The sequence below is a fragment of the Morone saxatilis genome, unplaced genomic scaffold (assembly GCF_004916995.1).
Source record: "Morone saxatilis isolate NCDOM2014 unplaced genomic scaffold, NCSU_SB_2.0 Contig2, whole genome shotgun sequence".
In the NCBI taxonomy this organism is placed as follows: domain Eukaryota; kingdom Metazoa; phylum Chordata; class Actinopteri; family Moronidae; genus Morone; species Morone saxatilis.
Window position 1 is genome coordinate 18,299,473 of NW_023339762.1, and position 16,083 is coordinate 18,315,555.

General features: G+C 41.2%; 1 protein-coding gene across 1 annotated transcript; it reads right to left on the reverse strand.

The window, feature by feature from the left end:
- Window positions 1-8,003: 8,003 nt before the first annotated feature.
- Window positions 8,004-12,516, reverse strand: lrrc4.2 (leucine rich repeat containing 4.2). Its single transcript, XM_035664409.1, has 2 exons — window positions 11,751-12,516; window positions 8,004-11,614 (listed from the first exon to the last, which is right to left on the reverse strand). The coding sequence occupies exon 2, from the start codon at window positions 11,491-11,493 to the stop codon at window positions 9,493-9,495; it is 2,001 nt and encodes a 666-aa protein (XP_035520302.1). The 5' UTR covers window positions 11,494-11,614; window positions 11,751-12,516; the 3' UTR covers window positions 8,004-9,492.
- Window positions 12,517-16,083: the final 3,567 nt, after the last annotated feature.

The window sequence follows — 16,083 nt, forward strand, 5'->3', positions numbered from 1 at the left end:
ATGGGCTTCCATAGGTAATAGAGTAAACCAATGTAGAAAGTGTTTTGCAGTTCTGTTACATTATTTCAGTGTATCTTTTAAAAATTGGCCAGGGACAAGATACAAGCTCCTTCTGAAGGCTAACGCCGACTCGTTTCAGTATTACAGTAGTTCTTTTAGGTTGACCCTGGACAAAATAACTAACACTAACACTCAGCTGAGTAAGGGTATTCTATGGAGACCTTATTGTAGTAAAACTATTTACCAATGTGAGTGGAGAGATGTAAGTGTATTTAAATCTGTGTGTGCATAATCAGATTTGTAAATTTGTAAAATAATCTGTAAACAGGGCACCTGGATAGCTGGCGCCTTTACTGCATTTCATCCCCACTCTTTCTCTCCCGCCTTTCCTGTTACTCTTCAGCTGTCACTATTGATTAAAAGGCAATAAAATAAAAAATAAAAAAAGAATCTGTAAATATGTACTGAAATTTGTAAATGTGTACGGGAATCTGCAAATGTGTGTTAAGAATCCATGTGTGCATAATTAGATTTGTAAATGTTTTTAAAAAACTACAGATCTGTATTCATTTAGATTTACAAACGTTTGGAGATTTGTAAATATGTAGCCAAATCTGTAAATGCAGGCATACATATTAATGGCTTAGAAGGCTAAGTATTGGCTCCAAGAGCTGGAAATACAGACAAGTCATCGGTTAGAACCATTGACCAAAATCAAGATGTCTAAACATGGTAAGTATAGTTAGTTATCTATTTTATGTTGGCTTGTAAGCTTGTATCTGGTTGTTGGTTGGTGGTTGTGAAACATACTATATCTGCTACAATATTACAGTGTGTTCAAATTGTCACATTGTTATTACGATGTAGATAGTGGAAGGAAAAAACTGCATTCTCTACCATGTTTGCTGTCAAAACCTCCACTATGCTAGTGCAAACTCATGCTCTTTGTACTGACAAGTCTGCTGTGCACTGAAGGTTTCAGGTTGCTTTGACGGTGGCATTTGCTAGATAGCGATTGGCTTTCGAAATTGCTTCGTGAGAAATCTAGCTTGCCTGGGGTACGTTTGAATGTCAGGTTTTAGGGTGTGTGTGTGCCGACATCTCCCCCTCCACCTCTCTAGTGACAAACTTTGCACAGATATAAGTCAGTAAAGTCGAGGTCTGACATTTTAGGGGACGTAAACACAAGACAAACACATACACTCAATAATATCTCACTGGAAACAAATAGAAAATGTCAATAAATTCAACAATATTCCTGACATCAAAATATGAAGAGAAGTTTAAACAAAATGAAGTCCTCTGTCCTCCTCTGATGCGCCTGCAGGTACCACTTATATAGAGAGAGCAGGGATTGCCAGCTCAGCCATTAACTCCTCTTTCCCTGTCGGCTTCTCCGGGTCTGAGCCACTGTGTCCATTATCATCTGGCCCTCTTCTCACCCTGTCAGTGTCTGTCATCCCCTACAGGAAGCTACATCGTGTTTAACCCTTTGTCTTGGCTGTGTCAGAACAGAATTACTCTTTTATTCATCATATAAACCACTTTNNATGACATCAAGTTCCCCCTGCTGACGGCCGTGGGATACAGTGAAAAGCTTTGAAAATAGTAAGTGAACCATGAGTTAACAACTTTATCACCGTAAACATGATGAAATGTAATATAATACACCTCATGATCAGATGTGGCTGTCAAGCTACAAACCAACAGGTGGCCGCCACCAGTAATGCTAGTAGTTAGCCTCTCAATTTTTTTACAAAATGTACGAATGTATGACAACTAACACATAATTCATTGGAATTAACTTGAACACATTCCATAGCTTAAGTATGTTGTTGATATAGGATTAACGTTGCTTTATTTGTGGCCTCACTTGAGTGAAGCTTGCATTATTGTAAGGCATTTGCATTTTAAATAATCAGCAGCTTTACCTTTAGCCATAATTTATACGAATGATGTCCAGTGCAAATGCTTACACACATTACTTCTCCTATGGTTTTCTGTCATTACATTCAGCATGGCCCGCTAGTGTTATTTTGCCTTAGTAAAGAGAACAGTAGCTTAGTTATTTATTCATTTATTTTTGTTTTTACCACATTTAATGGTGGGTAAAATTGTTAAGCTGCTAGTACTGCATGTGATGCCATGTTTCCAGTTTCACCTAATGCGCCAACAGATTTTGGATATTTCTCAGACTACCATTTGACAACTTCCAGTAAACATGGTAGAACTTGTTGCATTCAAATTTGGTTATATTAATAATCTTTGTTTTACATCTTTAGCCTACATTCTACAATTATTTGATGACGCATGTGTGCTTGAACATGTTAAATGTTGTTGTTTTTTCATATTGATGTCCTTGAAATATAAGTTATGCCATCTGTGCTTGGCCCCTAACTTGTATAATAAGAACATTTTACCACCATACAGATTGAATAGACACAGACATGAAATGGGTTCATTATTGTTGTGTTTTATGGTGGATTTTACCTTTAAGACAAGTACCATTACTTAATAAAGTTGTTAAATTGTCTTGTAACAGTGTATTATTATTAATGCCCTGCTTGTTAAACAGTATAAATGATTACTTTTTCTTTTTCCACATGACTCATCTATCTGCCATAGCATGATCTCAACACAAACTAACCAGTGAATAGGCCCATTCTATTTGGAGTGTCTGTCTAACCAAGGTCCTCAAAGTATATATGAATACAGTACATTCTGTCAGGGTCACAGTAAGCTCCCTATTCACACAGCCCCATGTCTACCACAATTTCCTCAACAGCCAATCACCATTGCACTGGAATCCAAGGGAACCATAGCAACCGTGAAGCCTTGGATGTTATTGGCAGGGTCAATCGAGTGAAAGAGAAAGAAGACGGAAGTCAAGTTTAAAGAAAAAAGCCAACTGAATCTATGCAACTGCCAAAACTGCCACTGAGCTGTGGAGATTTGACAGTGAGTCTGTTGATGAACCTACTATGAACTCAAATAGACACTATTTTAATGGCTCGTTGGCTTAATGCAGCTCACAAAGTCCTTATGTACTGTTTAAAATGTCACTAAATTGTATGTGTGTGTATCTCTCTCACACTCCCTCAATATGTCAGAGTTAGTTGGTGGTGAGTCACCCATCTTGCTCAGTCTGAGAGAAGGAAATGCCAGGTACGTGAATGATAGAGTGAGATATGTTTGTGATGTATGAAGATTGCTGTATTTGTATTTACAGTAGCTTTGTTTCCCTCACAGAGAGACGTCAAGTATATGATACATTTTCTGTGAAGTACTGGTTAAAGCAACAGTGAAAATACAGGGGATAGATAGAATACCATTAACACTTGTTTTATGTAATACAGTCCAATACAACTGTGTTCCAAACTGCAGTCTAAAAACTGTGACTAGTCCCAACTAAATTTTTAAACTTTCAAAACACCTGAAAAGTTTTGTTTAAAATCTTACTTCTGTCTGACATTAAATATCTGTGACTAAGCAAGAAAAAAACAAAGAAAAAAGAAAAGAATTCCAAATAAATAAGATAACGCTAACAGCTAATCGGTTTCATTGGGACTGTATCTGTGTAGTGTGATTGACAGTGGTGTGTCCCTGGCAACAAAACCAAAAAAGATTCCCCTTTAAGAATTCAACTTTTTTTTAAAATCCTGATTGGTCTATGAAAATGCATGACAAACACTTTTTTCCAACAGAGCCCCACGCACTTCAAAACCAGTTATTAGAGCACAGACAAAAACTCAAAGGCTGTCTGAAATTGCTCCCTATTTGCTAAATAGATTGTATTGCTAAATAAAATAATGATGAAAAGTCTCCAAAATGTACTGGTCACTATAGAGTAAACCATTGAATGTCTGTTATATAGGGAGTATTGTGTGAGTGAAGGAGAGAGTGATTTTGGATACAGCCAAATACAGAAATATCCCTAATGGAATAACCAGAATGATTCATCTTTGTCAGATAATGGTGTTCTGATGTAGGACTACATCACTTTTATTCAGAGGGTGAGAAAGAAAAAAAGGGTCTTTAAACTTCACAAAGTAGAATTTATTACATGGGTTTAGCACTGGATTGCAAAAGTGTTTCTGTTCTCGTGTGAACCCATATACAGGGATATGATAATCACTATAAATGAAAAAGGAAATTTAATTAAAGATACATAGCTCATCCACTGCAGCCTCTAGTGTAGATCATTATTGATTGTGCCTTCATGTTTGTTTTTGCATATTTTTTTCTGCATTGTTGTTTTTGTTTGCCTCTCAGCATGTGTTCTTGTATGCATTCCGCTTTAACCTCCCCAGAACTGAGTGGGAGAGGTCAAAATAACAGAACAATGGCTGTCACTGCTATGGAGGACACTCACTTTCACACACAAACACTGCAGAGAGTGACTGACTGACAGAGAAAGAGACCTCCAGGAACAACTTCCAGCTGCCACCCCTTATCCAGAACTGCATTGGTCCAAAGAGAGTACATTGGCCTACATTACAATGACACTGACATATACTGTACAGTAAAGTGTCTGCTTTAAGGCAGAATAATGGCAGTTTCATATTTTGCAACACCACACTACTACAAATTATTTTATACTATTATTTTTCAAATGTAACATGTGGATATGCATAGAGTATACGTGAGGGCTTTGCATGTTTATGTTTCAGTCTGCCGTGAATTCAGGACAGAGGTGAGTAGTTCAGAGTGACCGTCATTCCCTATTAAATTAAAGTGGGGTCAGTCTCGTACCTATTCCAGCACGACAGAAACAAGGCATCAGCCACAATTTGTTCATACTCTCAAAGGAATAATAATCTGACAGCATCATTTCTTTTTGAGAAGAAGGTCACTCACCTGACGCACAGCCATGTCGAGGAATTAGAACCAAGGAAAGTCTGACTGTGTATTTGAGCTGCGATTCAGGGAATACGTTTCTTTCATCCATATAATTTGTGTATGTAATTTAAAGAAATGTCTTGCAGCGTAATCAGATGAAATGTCTTTGTTTGTTCTCTAACATAATGTGCATACGATATTGTTTTTGTTAATAATGTTGAGGAAATGTTTTGGGGAAATTTCATCAATTGTAAAAGAAAATAAAGCTATGAAACACAACTGAAAATCAAACTAGTTAGGAAAGGTAATTTTTTCCGTAGACTATGTTTATGTGCAGTATATTGATGTAGATGTGTGTGCAAGACTAGCAGTTGCCTCTTGTCTCCCTTTGATCCCATGTCTTTGTTTTGCTTCGACCCAAAACCAAGGGCCAATATATTTGAAAAACACCTAGAACCAAAATTGTCTTTGATAGAAGCTTTTTAATGTTATTAAATGACTTTTAATTGTTCACATTGATATATTTTGTTTCATTTTAATGTTATGAATGGCTTAAATTCCAGGGCCATTTTGTAACCAGACAGAAGTAGTCCTCCTGATTCTTGTTATGAAAATTTGTATTTACCATTTTTTGTAGAAGCAAATTCATTTAAGTAGGTAGAAATTCAAGAGTGTGAGCGTAGGCTCAGGTCAAGCAAAAGTATAGTGCTATGGTAAAAGAGTGCAGTCAGGTGTAGGCTGACTAATCAAGCGTTAAGAGAGGGGTGAGAATTGAGTCTAGGCTATTTCTCACTTCTAAGAGGACCATGGATCATTTCTTACAATCCCTTTGTGGGCATGAAAAGGCATCAGTCAGTGGAGAAACTGTGACCGAATTGCTGTGGCCTGCCACCTGAACCAACATCTCGTTCTGCTAGGGACTTCATTAACAGATATGGATCTTGAGGCTCAAGGACTTGTTCCCAACAAACCCTTAACCTCATAGAATGCTGGCCGTCAAGCCTTATCCCAGCCCTTTTCCTGTTGTCTCTCTGCAGATCCTATCTAGCTTGAGTGAGACAAACTATATAGTGGCAGTTTAACCATTCTTTTCACCTCTTCCATCCGCTGTCAATATGGATAGCATGAGCCTCTGACACACTGCTTACTTCTAAAAGATGCATCGTCTTTGGCTAAAGCTTTATATGACTTCACTGGCTGAAAATCAATAGGAGGGGGAAAACAGGTGGGCATTATAGTGAGCATGCTCTAACAGACTATGCAAATTTGTGACAGTTGCTGTGCCAAACAGATAACACGAGAAGAGAGAGACGAGGAGAGAGTAAGAAGCTGCCTTAAAACACAAGCTTTCCGTGCTATATTGAGGGGGTTTAAGTCAATGATTTTAAGTCAATTAGCGAGTGATAAAAGGGAGGGGACAGAGAAAGGGAGACGGCAGCAGTTATGACAAGACATCTTCACAGCTCATTTGCAACAAGGCAACATACAGCAAAATTCAAAGCATTTGACTGACTCAGCTGCTGGAGATAAGATAGCAGCCACCCCAGAGAAAAGATTCATATTAACCCTACTGATGTTGTCAGTGAAGGACTATTGTCTGGGTCCTTGTTTTCAGCAGTTAACACAATGGCTATTCCACTTCAGCCCTCAGCCTCTTCGCCCTTGACCCTGGTGCCGCAAACTTGTATCGACTGTATGGTTAGAGTATTATGTTAATTCCAGACCTGCCTCCCCTTTAGCTGGGAGGAGGAAGAAAAAAGAAGAAAGGAGTAGTTGTCAGTGTTCCTGTGTGTAGCTGGTTATCAGACACATTAAAAGGCTTTACTAACAGCCAATAGCCTCTTATGAAGCCGCTAGCACGGCCAGAGCCACGCTGCGCTGAGGAAATAATAAGAGTCTGCTCTTTTTCAACCCACACATACTGTAACAACCAAGAACATTCTGTTTTGTCAAATCAAAGAGTAGCCATCATATCATGGCCGTGATTGAATATTCAGCAGTGTATTGCACTCACATTTAAGAAAATGAAGAAACACTTGACATAGTCACAGGCGTTCCATCTGCTTGTTGAGGCCCACCTGTACTCACACGCTGCCAGGTGTGCTGGCAGAAAACACTAGTACCTCACCATCCCTCCATTCACAAGTGAGGAAACCTCCAAAATGGAAATATCATTAGAGGTATTTCCTTTATGCTTTACATAAGTTATATGCCTCAATTTGTTTATGTATACAGTACATTCTATTTAAACAACACCTACTGTATATTTCAAACATTAAAACAAACTCCTGAGAAAAGTGACTCCCACTCAACCGAATTCCAGACTGTTACATAATGGCTGTCCCTGTTTTATTTTACTGCACCAAGAGAGTATCTACTGTAATGCAGTCATCTTATTGTGAATCTTGTGTATGCGTACATATATATATATATATACATATAGTAACAAAATACCAGTCAGTGCCTCAAAAGATATAATTATCAACGATGGTACTGGAAGTCCAGCCTGGAGGTTTTAAATGAAACCTTGTGGTTCCTGACAACTCACCATCATCCATAATTATTACAGAGGTCATACTGTAATTTCCTCTTTATACCCTAAAAGCCTCAGCAGGAGCACTTTTGTTTTGCAACATAAACCTTTTAAATGACCAATAACTTGCAGGGTTGAACAGCATTTTTTGAAATCAATATAAAAAATAAGGTGGTAAGTGGTTGTATGAAGGGCAACAGTATACTGTAAAGTCACAGGTAAGGCGTTTGAGTCACCACAGACTAGGCAAACAAATTTATGGTAGCTGACCTTTTAAGTGCATGACATCAAGATAATTCAGATTGCTCAGAAATGCACTGACACATACAGCATCTGCAAAAAATAATTAATAAAAATCTGTATGCTTTCCCATTGTTCGGTGATATATTTAGATTGCATTCTCAAGGTACTTGCTTTGCTGAAGTAGGCTCATGTTGTACCTCATGTCACCCACAACTGTTTCTCTTCTTATTAAAAATGCAATATTATATATATATATATTGTGTTTTTAATTCATTTGATAAATGTCAGATTCTCATAGGAATTAGAACTTGCAGATGTCCATGTAAGGAAAAGAAACCCACAAACTGTAGAACTGTGGGATACATGTATTTTTCCCCTTCACAGTCACTGAGAAATCAATGTTAAAAACTAAGCTGAGGCATCAAAGACCAACAGCCTATCTGACCTGCATAGAGCCCCACTGTGGGGTATAATGCAGCATTATACACCAGTTACTTAAAGACCCATTCATGCAGACACTAAGTAAATGCATAGGACCGTAAGATGGGGGGATTGGGGTAGGATACGGTTTACAATACTGCCTCCAGCCTTTACGATTAAACAACTTACACACAAATGGGAATATATTTAGAGAGAAGAAAAAACATCAGATGAAAGTTTTTCTGATTAGAGAAATACAAACCAAAGGTTTTTATTTTTCATAGCCTCCTTTTTCTCTCCATAAAAATAGTGTTGCTCAAAATAAACTGTTAAAAGAAAAAAACAAAGTCATGTTTCAATGTAGTCCATGGAAAAGCCCGGGTATCAGACATTCATTTTGTTTTACTTCAATCCTCTGTTTTTTTTTCTCCAAAAGCAGAACGGTCAGCAAAGCCCTGTATCACTGCACCACATGTCTGTTCCTTTTAAAAATTAGCATCGGAATGAGCCCTTGCAGAGACAAGTCAGGCAACTGCTGTAATGCATCATTAAATTAGCCCTAAACACTACACAAGCCATTAAGAAGCATGTAAAACCTAAGGGAAAAGAAATAATACAAAATGCAACCAATAACAGAACAAAGTATTTGCAACAACTGTTATTAGCCTGCGCTTCATCTTTGCTAGTTAAACCAGTGGGGAATCATGTGCACACTAAATAAACATGTTTAGATACGCTACAACTAAGAATCACTGGCACTGTCAAATAAACGCAGCTTAGCTCCAGCGAACAGAGGGTTAAACCTTAGCTGCAGAAATTCACTGCAGTCCAAAAGCATTTGGCTGATAGCGTCTGAACAGCACATTCTATCTGTGCCATTACGCTGCTATCCTTGGACAAATGTTTCTACCTATCTAGATTTTGCTTGTGTGTCTTTAGTGTTCCTAAGTCTGGAAATACCATTTTATTGCATATAATATTTGGCACAGTAAAAACTGGAGCTTACATTTGGGGCTGTATTTAGAAACTGGTGCCTGTATAAAGAGTTTTTTAATGCATCCTAAATATGGTCAAAAAACAAACTAAATGCCTCTTTTCCTACAGTAGACAGTACCATCTTGTATTATCAATCACAAAAGCAATTCAGTATCTTTTTTTTTAAATAGAAGTCACCAGTTATTAGAAAATAGTTTCAAATTACTTTCTTTTCTAATATAATCTGCATGTCTCACCACTGCCTGACGGTAGTTTCATTTATATATATTTGTATTTTTTCATATTTATATACTTATGTATAGGCATGTACAAGAAACAAAAAACTGTCTCTGTTTTGCACTTCTGTACAAAAGAAAGTTACCGTTTTGTTCTTTGTGCATTCTATTGCAAGGACTGGTGAGAAGATGGGTGGAGAGAAGAGGTTGGGGCAGAGTCAGAGATAGATCCATAGGGAGCCTTACTCAGATTTGGGTCTCTTGAACCTTCTCCTTGCCATGAGTAGTCTTAATGATGTAGGGATCAGCAATGGTGCTGATGTGGCTGTGATGCTGTCTGACTGAGCGATGAAGAGAGTTGTTCTGGGTCCAGTGGGCTCCGTAGCCCCCATGGCGAGATGAGGAGGAGGACACGTACCCAGGTTTAAAGGTGTTGCTGTTGTGTTCCACTAATGTAGGCAGTACCAACCCTGTATCATCAGAGCCACTAGATCCGGAGGTGGGTGGTGGAACAGGAGGAACTTCTTCCTCCATCTGTATGATTTCTATGGTCCCGACTGCTGCTGCCACCGTGCTCCTCTGTTGATGCCGCTTACGCAACTTATAGAATGCTATCAACATGGCAGCTGCCAGCAAGGTAACAGCAACAAAACAGCCAATGATAATTTTGGTGGTTTTCATCACCTCATCCAGGCTGGTGGCTGGCCCACTAGGGACTCTGGCAGTGGGGATTGACACCTGCCGAGGAGTCTGAGTGTTTTGGAACAGCACCGTAGGTGTGGAGATGAAGACGGGCTGAAAGACAGAGGGCGAGGCAGGGACAGTAGGCTTGGGTTTAGGGGTTTCCTCCACTGTGGGCTCCAAAACTTCCACTGTTACGGTGGTAAAATAGGACAGATTAGAGGTGTTGAGTTCAGCATTGCTGACATTTAGGTAGGCCGAGGCATTGGAATTTCCTGCCATGTTGCTCACCATGCAGGTGTAGACCCCCGTGTCTGACGGAAGAACATTGGAGAAGTTGAGCGTCCCATCGTTAAGGACCGATATCCGTGGGTGAGCTGAGCCATGGGTCAACACAGTCCCATTGGGGAGAAGCCATCGGACTGAGCTCATGGAAGCTGTGCGACACTTCAGTTCTGCCACCCTAGCTGCTGAGATGTTCAGATCTCTAGGAGCATCGAGTATGAATGGTGCTGAACACTGAAAGGTGGTCTGATCAACTTCCACCAGGTATCGTCCTCTAATGTGGGCCGGGGTGTGGCAGCGTCCACAGCAGGTGGAATTTGTGGGAATGTATTCTCTTAGCCACCAGGACAGCCACACTACATCACAGTCACATCGCCAAGGGTTGTGATGCAGGTGTAGCTCTACCAGGTACTGTAGAGGGGTAAAGAGGTTATGGGGGAGGGACGACAGGTTATTATGGGCTAAATTCAGCTCCACCAAGGCTGTGATGTCATCAAATGCATTCCTCTCAATGGTAGTGATGGCAGAGTTCATAATCCACAGTTTACGTAAATTCTTAAGCCCACGGAAGGCCCCAGGTTTCAATTCAGGGAAAACATTCTCTGATATTTCTAGCTCCTCCAATCCCACCAGTGGTGAAAGATGAGGAAACTCCCGCAGGTTGCACATCCCCAAGTTGAGGTACTTGAGGTTTTGAAGGCCCTCAAATGCCCCGTCAGAGATAAAATCCAACTTCCTCAGTTCTCCAAGGTCCAGTCTCATGAGGGAGGGGACACGGTTGAAGGCATAAGAGGGGATGCTCTCGATGGGATTGTTTCTAAGCCACAACTCTCTCAACTTTGACAGGTACTCAAAAGCTCCACTGGGTATGACCGTCAGTCTGTTGTCGAACAGCTCCAGGGTATTGAGGCTAGTCAGGCCATTGAATGCCCCCACTTCAATCTGTCTGATAGCATTTCTGCCCAACTGCAGTACCTCCAGGTGATGCAGGTGCCTGAAGGTGTCTGCCTGTATGGTCTCTATGCTGTTTTCCATCAGGTTCAGGTACCTGGTGTTGGCTGGGATGTTCGGAGGAACCCTAATCAAGCTTCGGCGGGTACAAACCACCTTGCTGAGCTGGTTAGTGCAGGAGCACACACCTGGACAGTTCTGTGGGTTAGCCGAGCCCAACACAGGGCCTGTGGACTGGCACATACTGAGAGCAGGCACCATGAGGGAGAGCACGGCAAGCAGGGCTGCGTTCCAGGTAGGCTGCACACTAACCTGGCCCAGAGGACTCATGGTGTGGAGGGCTCATTATTCTGCATGGTGGGGGGAGACGGCACACACCAGAGGACAGACCACCCTAGCCTGGCTGGAGCAACTCAAGGCTCCCGAGTTCCATCGACTGTGCAGGGAGACGCTACATCAAAATTTAAGAGAAGGGAAAAAAGAGGGACAGAGAGGGAGACAGAGTGAGATTAATACAAGAGAAGTAGCAGAGGAAAAGCAGTACAGCAATGAAAGAAAAAGGTTGAATAAGAATATCAGTGACGTACCTCATTAGTTTGGAAGTGGTCCTTCTTGTCTCTTTCCAAATGTTAAAAGCAACAGTCATGCATCACGTTCATTTATAATTCCCTTCCATGGAAAGACATGAGATTGATGTTGTCTTGATTTTCCTTTCTGAAAAAGTGAGGTGGCCCTCTATTAGCCAAGGGTACAAAATGGCTCCTGGTATTAAAGAATGAGAGCTGCATGAAAAGCACTCACAGGCAGAGGTAAGGCCATGAAAGCTTGGCAGGTGCCTGGATCCCTTCTGCCCCCACCAACTGCCCCCCTGCCAGACTGCAGACTCCAACATGCGGCTCCACTGTGGATAAATCACAATGATCCATAATGCAGTTAAACACGACAGAGGAGGAGAGAAGAAGTGACCAACTGAAATAAATAAAAATCCCCAGTTCTGTCGGCTCCAGGTACATGTGTTGGCTCGTCGACTGGTCGCCTGTTCGGTGGAGAGACCTCCCTCACTGTGACTTTGCCAAGGGCTAGTCGGTCGCTGATTAGCCCTGTTGTGACAGAGACTGAGAGACAGAAAAAGGCTAAAGAACTCCCAGCACAGTCATCCCCCTCTCCTCTCCTCCTCTGTGTTCGTCTTGCTTCCTCCCAATGTTGGGCTGGCCCTGGTCAGAGCAGCTGCGGGCTGCCGTGTGCACAGTTAGCAGTAATCCATCTATTCCTCCTGGGGGGAGGGGGGTTGGGGTTGGTGGGAGAGATGGTGCGCTGGGTGGGGGTGGAGAGGGGATGCGCTGCACTGTTGGAGCTTCGCAAAAGGCTTCGGAAGAGAGAGAGAGAGAGCACTCTTGTCTTTTTCTGCAATCAGAAGAAAGAGAAAGGATGACGCTGGGAGGATATGTGTGGAAGTGGGCTCCGTATCTGTATCCAAAAACAGAGAAAGGTATTGAGGATTCTTCCCTCCACTCGCTGTTTGTCCCCTGGGCTGTCTCCCGCAGTGTTCTTCTGCTTGCTTATTTGTTAGTTTTTTCTCCAGGGCTGAGGTAGTAAGTTGTGGCAGTTAGCCATGTGTGGGGGCTGTCAGACTTGCGGCCTGGCTGGTGGACTACTGCAGTAGCCAGAGTAGAACAGAGAGAGAGAGAGGGAAGGAGAGACAAAAAGAGAGAGATTGTGAGAGAAGGAGAGAGAGAGAGAACCATTGACAGATCAAGAGCAGGAGAAAGATAGAGTGCGCGAAGGAGAGTGTGTGTGAGAGAGAGAGCGAGATGGAGAGGAGGCACGCGAGCACTCAAACAGGCAGCCCACCGTCACAGAAGTAGCAGGAGCAGCATTCTAATCCACATCTCCTCTTCTTGTTTATTCTCCAATCTCTCTCTTTTCTCTTTTCCCCCCCTCCGTGTCGGTGTTGCAGGCAGCTAAGATGCTCGCTCTGCCCCCTCCCTTTGTCCTTCAGTGGGAACGTGAATGTACTGCTGACGCACTCCTCTCAGCTGCTCAGCCAGCCTCAGAGCAGTGCATTGGTTTGATGCAGTGTTCCTGTGTATTAACACATTCAACCTCCCCTCCTCCCGTATCCCTCCTTCTCCCTCCCCTCACTGTAACTATCTTCTCCTTTCTGTCTCTCTCTCTTTCTGTTTCTCATGTGTTCTGTTCCTCGCCTTCTTTCTTTACTCTTACTTTCTAGATCACTTTACCTGTGCCGATCATCCCCTCTCTGTCTCCACGCTACCTTCCCCCAACCTATCGTTAAAATTGAAAGCCTCTCATTCCGATATATCATACAGAGACGAGAGGTCAGACTTTCTACTTCAACTCCAGAGTGGTTTTGTGTTCCCTGTCTCTCTGTCTCGTGAGCGCAGCAGTGCGCCAGTGTTTTCCAGTGGAGATACGGCTTGCTGCTATTCCTCACCTCTTGTAAGGCACAGTTTGGTTAGTGTTTCCCTCATGCATTATTGCCATAAGGGACAAACAGATCTGTTTTTCTTATTTTTTTTTCAGTTGTAGAGGATTTATTGTGTGTGTGTGAGTGGGGGGGTTGGGTCGGGGGGTCTGTGACATCATAGAGGTCTGAAATGCTGACTCTGCTTCTCTGTGTCTGCTGGGCAGTCTTCTCTTCAGGGAGGAGAAAGATGAAAGAGCTTGCACACAGTTATCTCTTAGAAAGATGAGAGAGAAAGACGGAGAGATAGAGGAAAAGATACTTACCGAGAGAGTGGGGGAGAGAGATGGGGCCGGGTAGGAGAAGATATATCCACGTCCTTGGTGAAGTAGGGGAAAGGAGCCTATAGAAGGAAGAGAGAAATTAGATAAATAGGGATAGAAAAAGGGGGATGAGGGAGACAGATGAGGGAACATACTGCATAGTAGCCTTCTCAGCGAAGTGGCACAGAAAGGCAGAGAAAAGGAAGGATGAGGAGTAGGGGTGAGGAGTAGGTGGGACGAGAGCAGTGTTGATAGTGTTGGATTAAGCATCATTTGAATGCAGGAGAAAGAGTCTCCCTCTCTGCCTTTGGTTAATGACCATATTCTCTCCCTCTCCTCCTCTCCCCTGTCACATATATATTTGATATTGGGGCTGTGGTCTATAGGAAGAAAGTAAAAACACAGTACATGCAGACAATAATAAATGTGCCACTGTCAATTCTAATTTTAATTCTAATTCATGAAATAAATAGGACATGACTTGAATTTTGCACTCCACTATGTAAAGATGTTATTGAAAAATCCATGTGCCGTGGCCACGTTAAACCATAAAGATGAAGTGAAGTGAAGTAATACTGAAGCTAATAGATGCTAGGCATGAGAACTAATGCATTTGCGTTACTATATGTGATCCCTTGTTTGTGTTAACCTATATGAATATGAATAAAATATTATACTAAATAAATGATCATGCTTGGTATTATCTCCTGGATAGTTCTAAATAAAGTAGTAAAGAATGTTAACCTTTTATTTTCCTAACAACACATTTATTTTAATCCTGATATATCCATGTTACCAGTCAAGAACAATTATCTCTTACTTATCAAAACTTGAGTATTACAGACATGACATATGCTTAGACACGATACAGACATGATATAGAAGAAACTGTTATTTTCTGTTAAGCTTCAGCAGACTAGATCGACAGATAGAATATGCTTTTTTATTTTATTGTGTGAAGTTTAATGTAATGCATTGCTGTGCATACATCAGTGACAAATGTGTGCATATATTTATTTTGAATTGCACATGGTTTATAGCTTGTGTGTCATGCTAGCAAGGTTTTGTCTTCATGTCCTTAGTAAAATAAGGGTTTTGCATTGTTGCAACAAAAGAAGAAAGTAAAAGTGATGATAAAGTGATGGACAGTGGTGGCATAACTTTAAAAAGGTAAGCTTGTGACCAGAGCTTGTTCGTGTTTTAGCAAGTTTCGTGGCTACCATAGTTTCTCCATCATGCTTGGAAGCTGAGCTGTATTGCAGATGCTTGCAAATTTGAAACCGCCAGATCCACTGAATCCTACACATTAATCCTTTCTAAAAGGATGCAGACTGTTCTTCATTGACCTACAGTATTTTTGAAAAATAACATTGTGTGTTCAACAAAGGGAATGAATGCAACTCATATCTCACAGTTTGTTTAATGCATCAAACAATGGCTTTAAAATGCCCGAATAGCAGATAAAAAACAAAAGATAAATGAAAAAACTCACATGTTTTGAGTTATGAGACAGATAAACTAGAGAAGCAGTTTACACTGCACTGTACCAAGTGCAGCACATGTACCTTCTCTTAGATTGGGGGGGGGGGCATAATTGATGGCCATGGTTGTAGCTGCTGTGTTAATGCTATTATAGGGGGCATGTGCATGGAAAGGTCAGTTAGCACACTGACGTTCACTCTTGCTGCCTTTATGGCTCTGTCTTTCTCCCTCTGTTCTTTTTCTGTTAACGTAGTTCCACAGAGTATCACAGTGAGAAATGTCAGCCTCTGTAGCCCCCCCTCTGAAAATTAATATATAGTGTGTGGTAAATCACAAGGAGTTTTATGGAATTACTCTGTAGCATGATATAGCATCTTGTGTTACTTGAGTTGAGTGTGTCAATTCCACAACATTAGAGTAATACATTTTCTGCCTTGTCTTTCAAAATGTCATGTATTCCGAGATGGGTGGGGTATGTGTTTAGCTAATTTCTGTGTTTGGGTCCTTAATTAAATTATACATGATAAAACAGTGGCCAACCAGGGAAATCAGTGGTCAGGCTGATTTCTCTCATCAAAACTTTTTTTTTCCACTGATCCTTAAATTAGTTCACCATTGCATTCATTAATCTTTTCTTTCATCAAGAATATGAAAATATCACATTGTCATTATTATAGTAATGGGAAATCT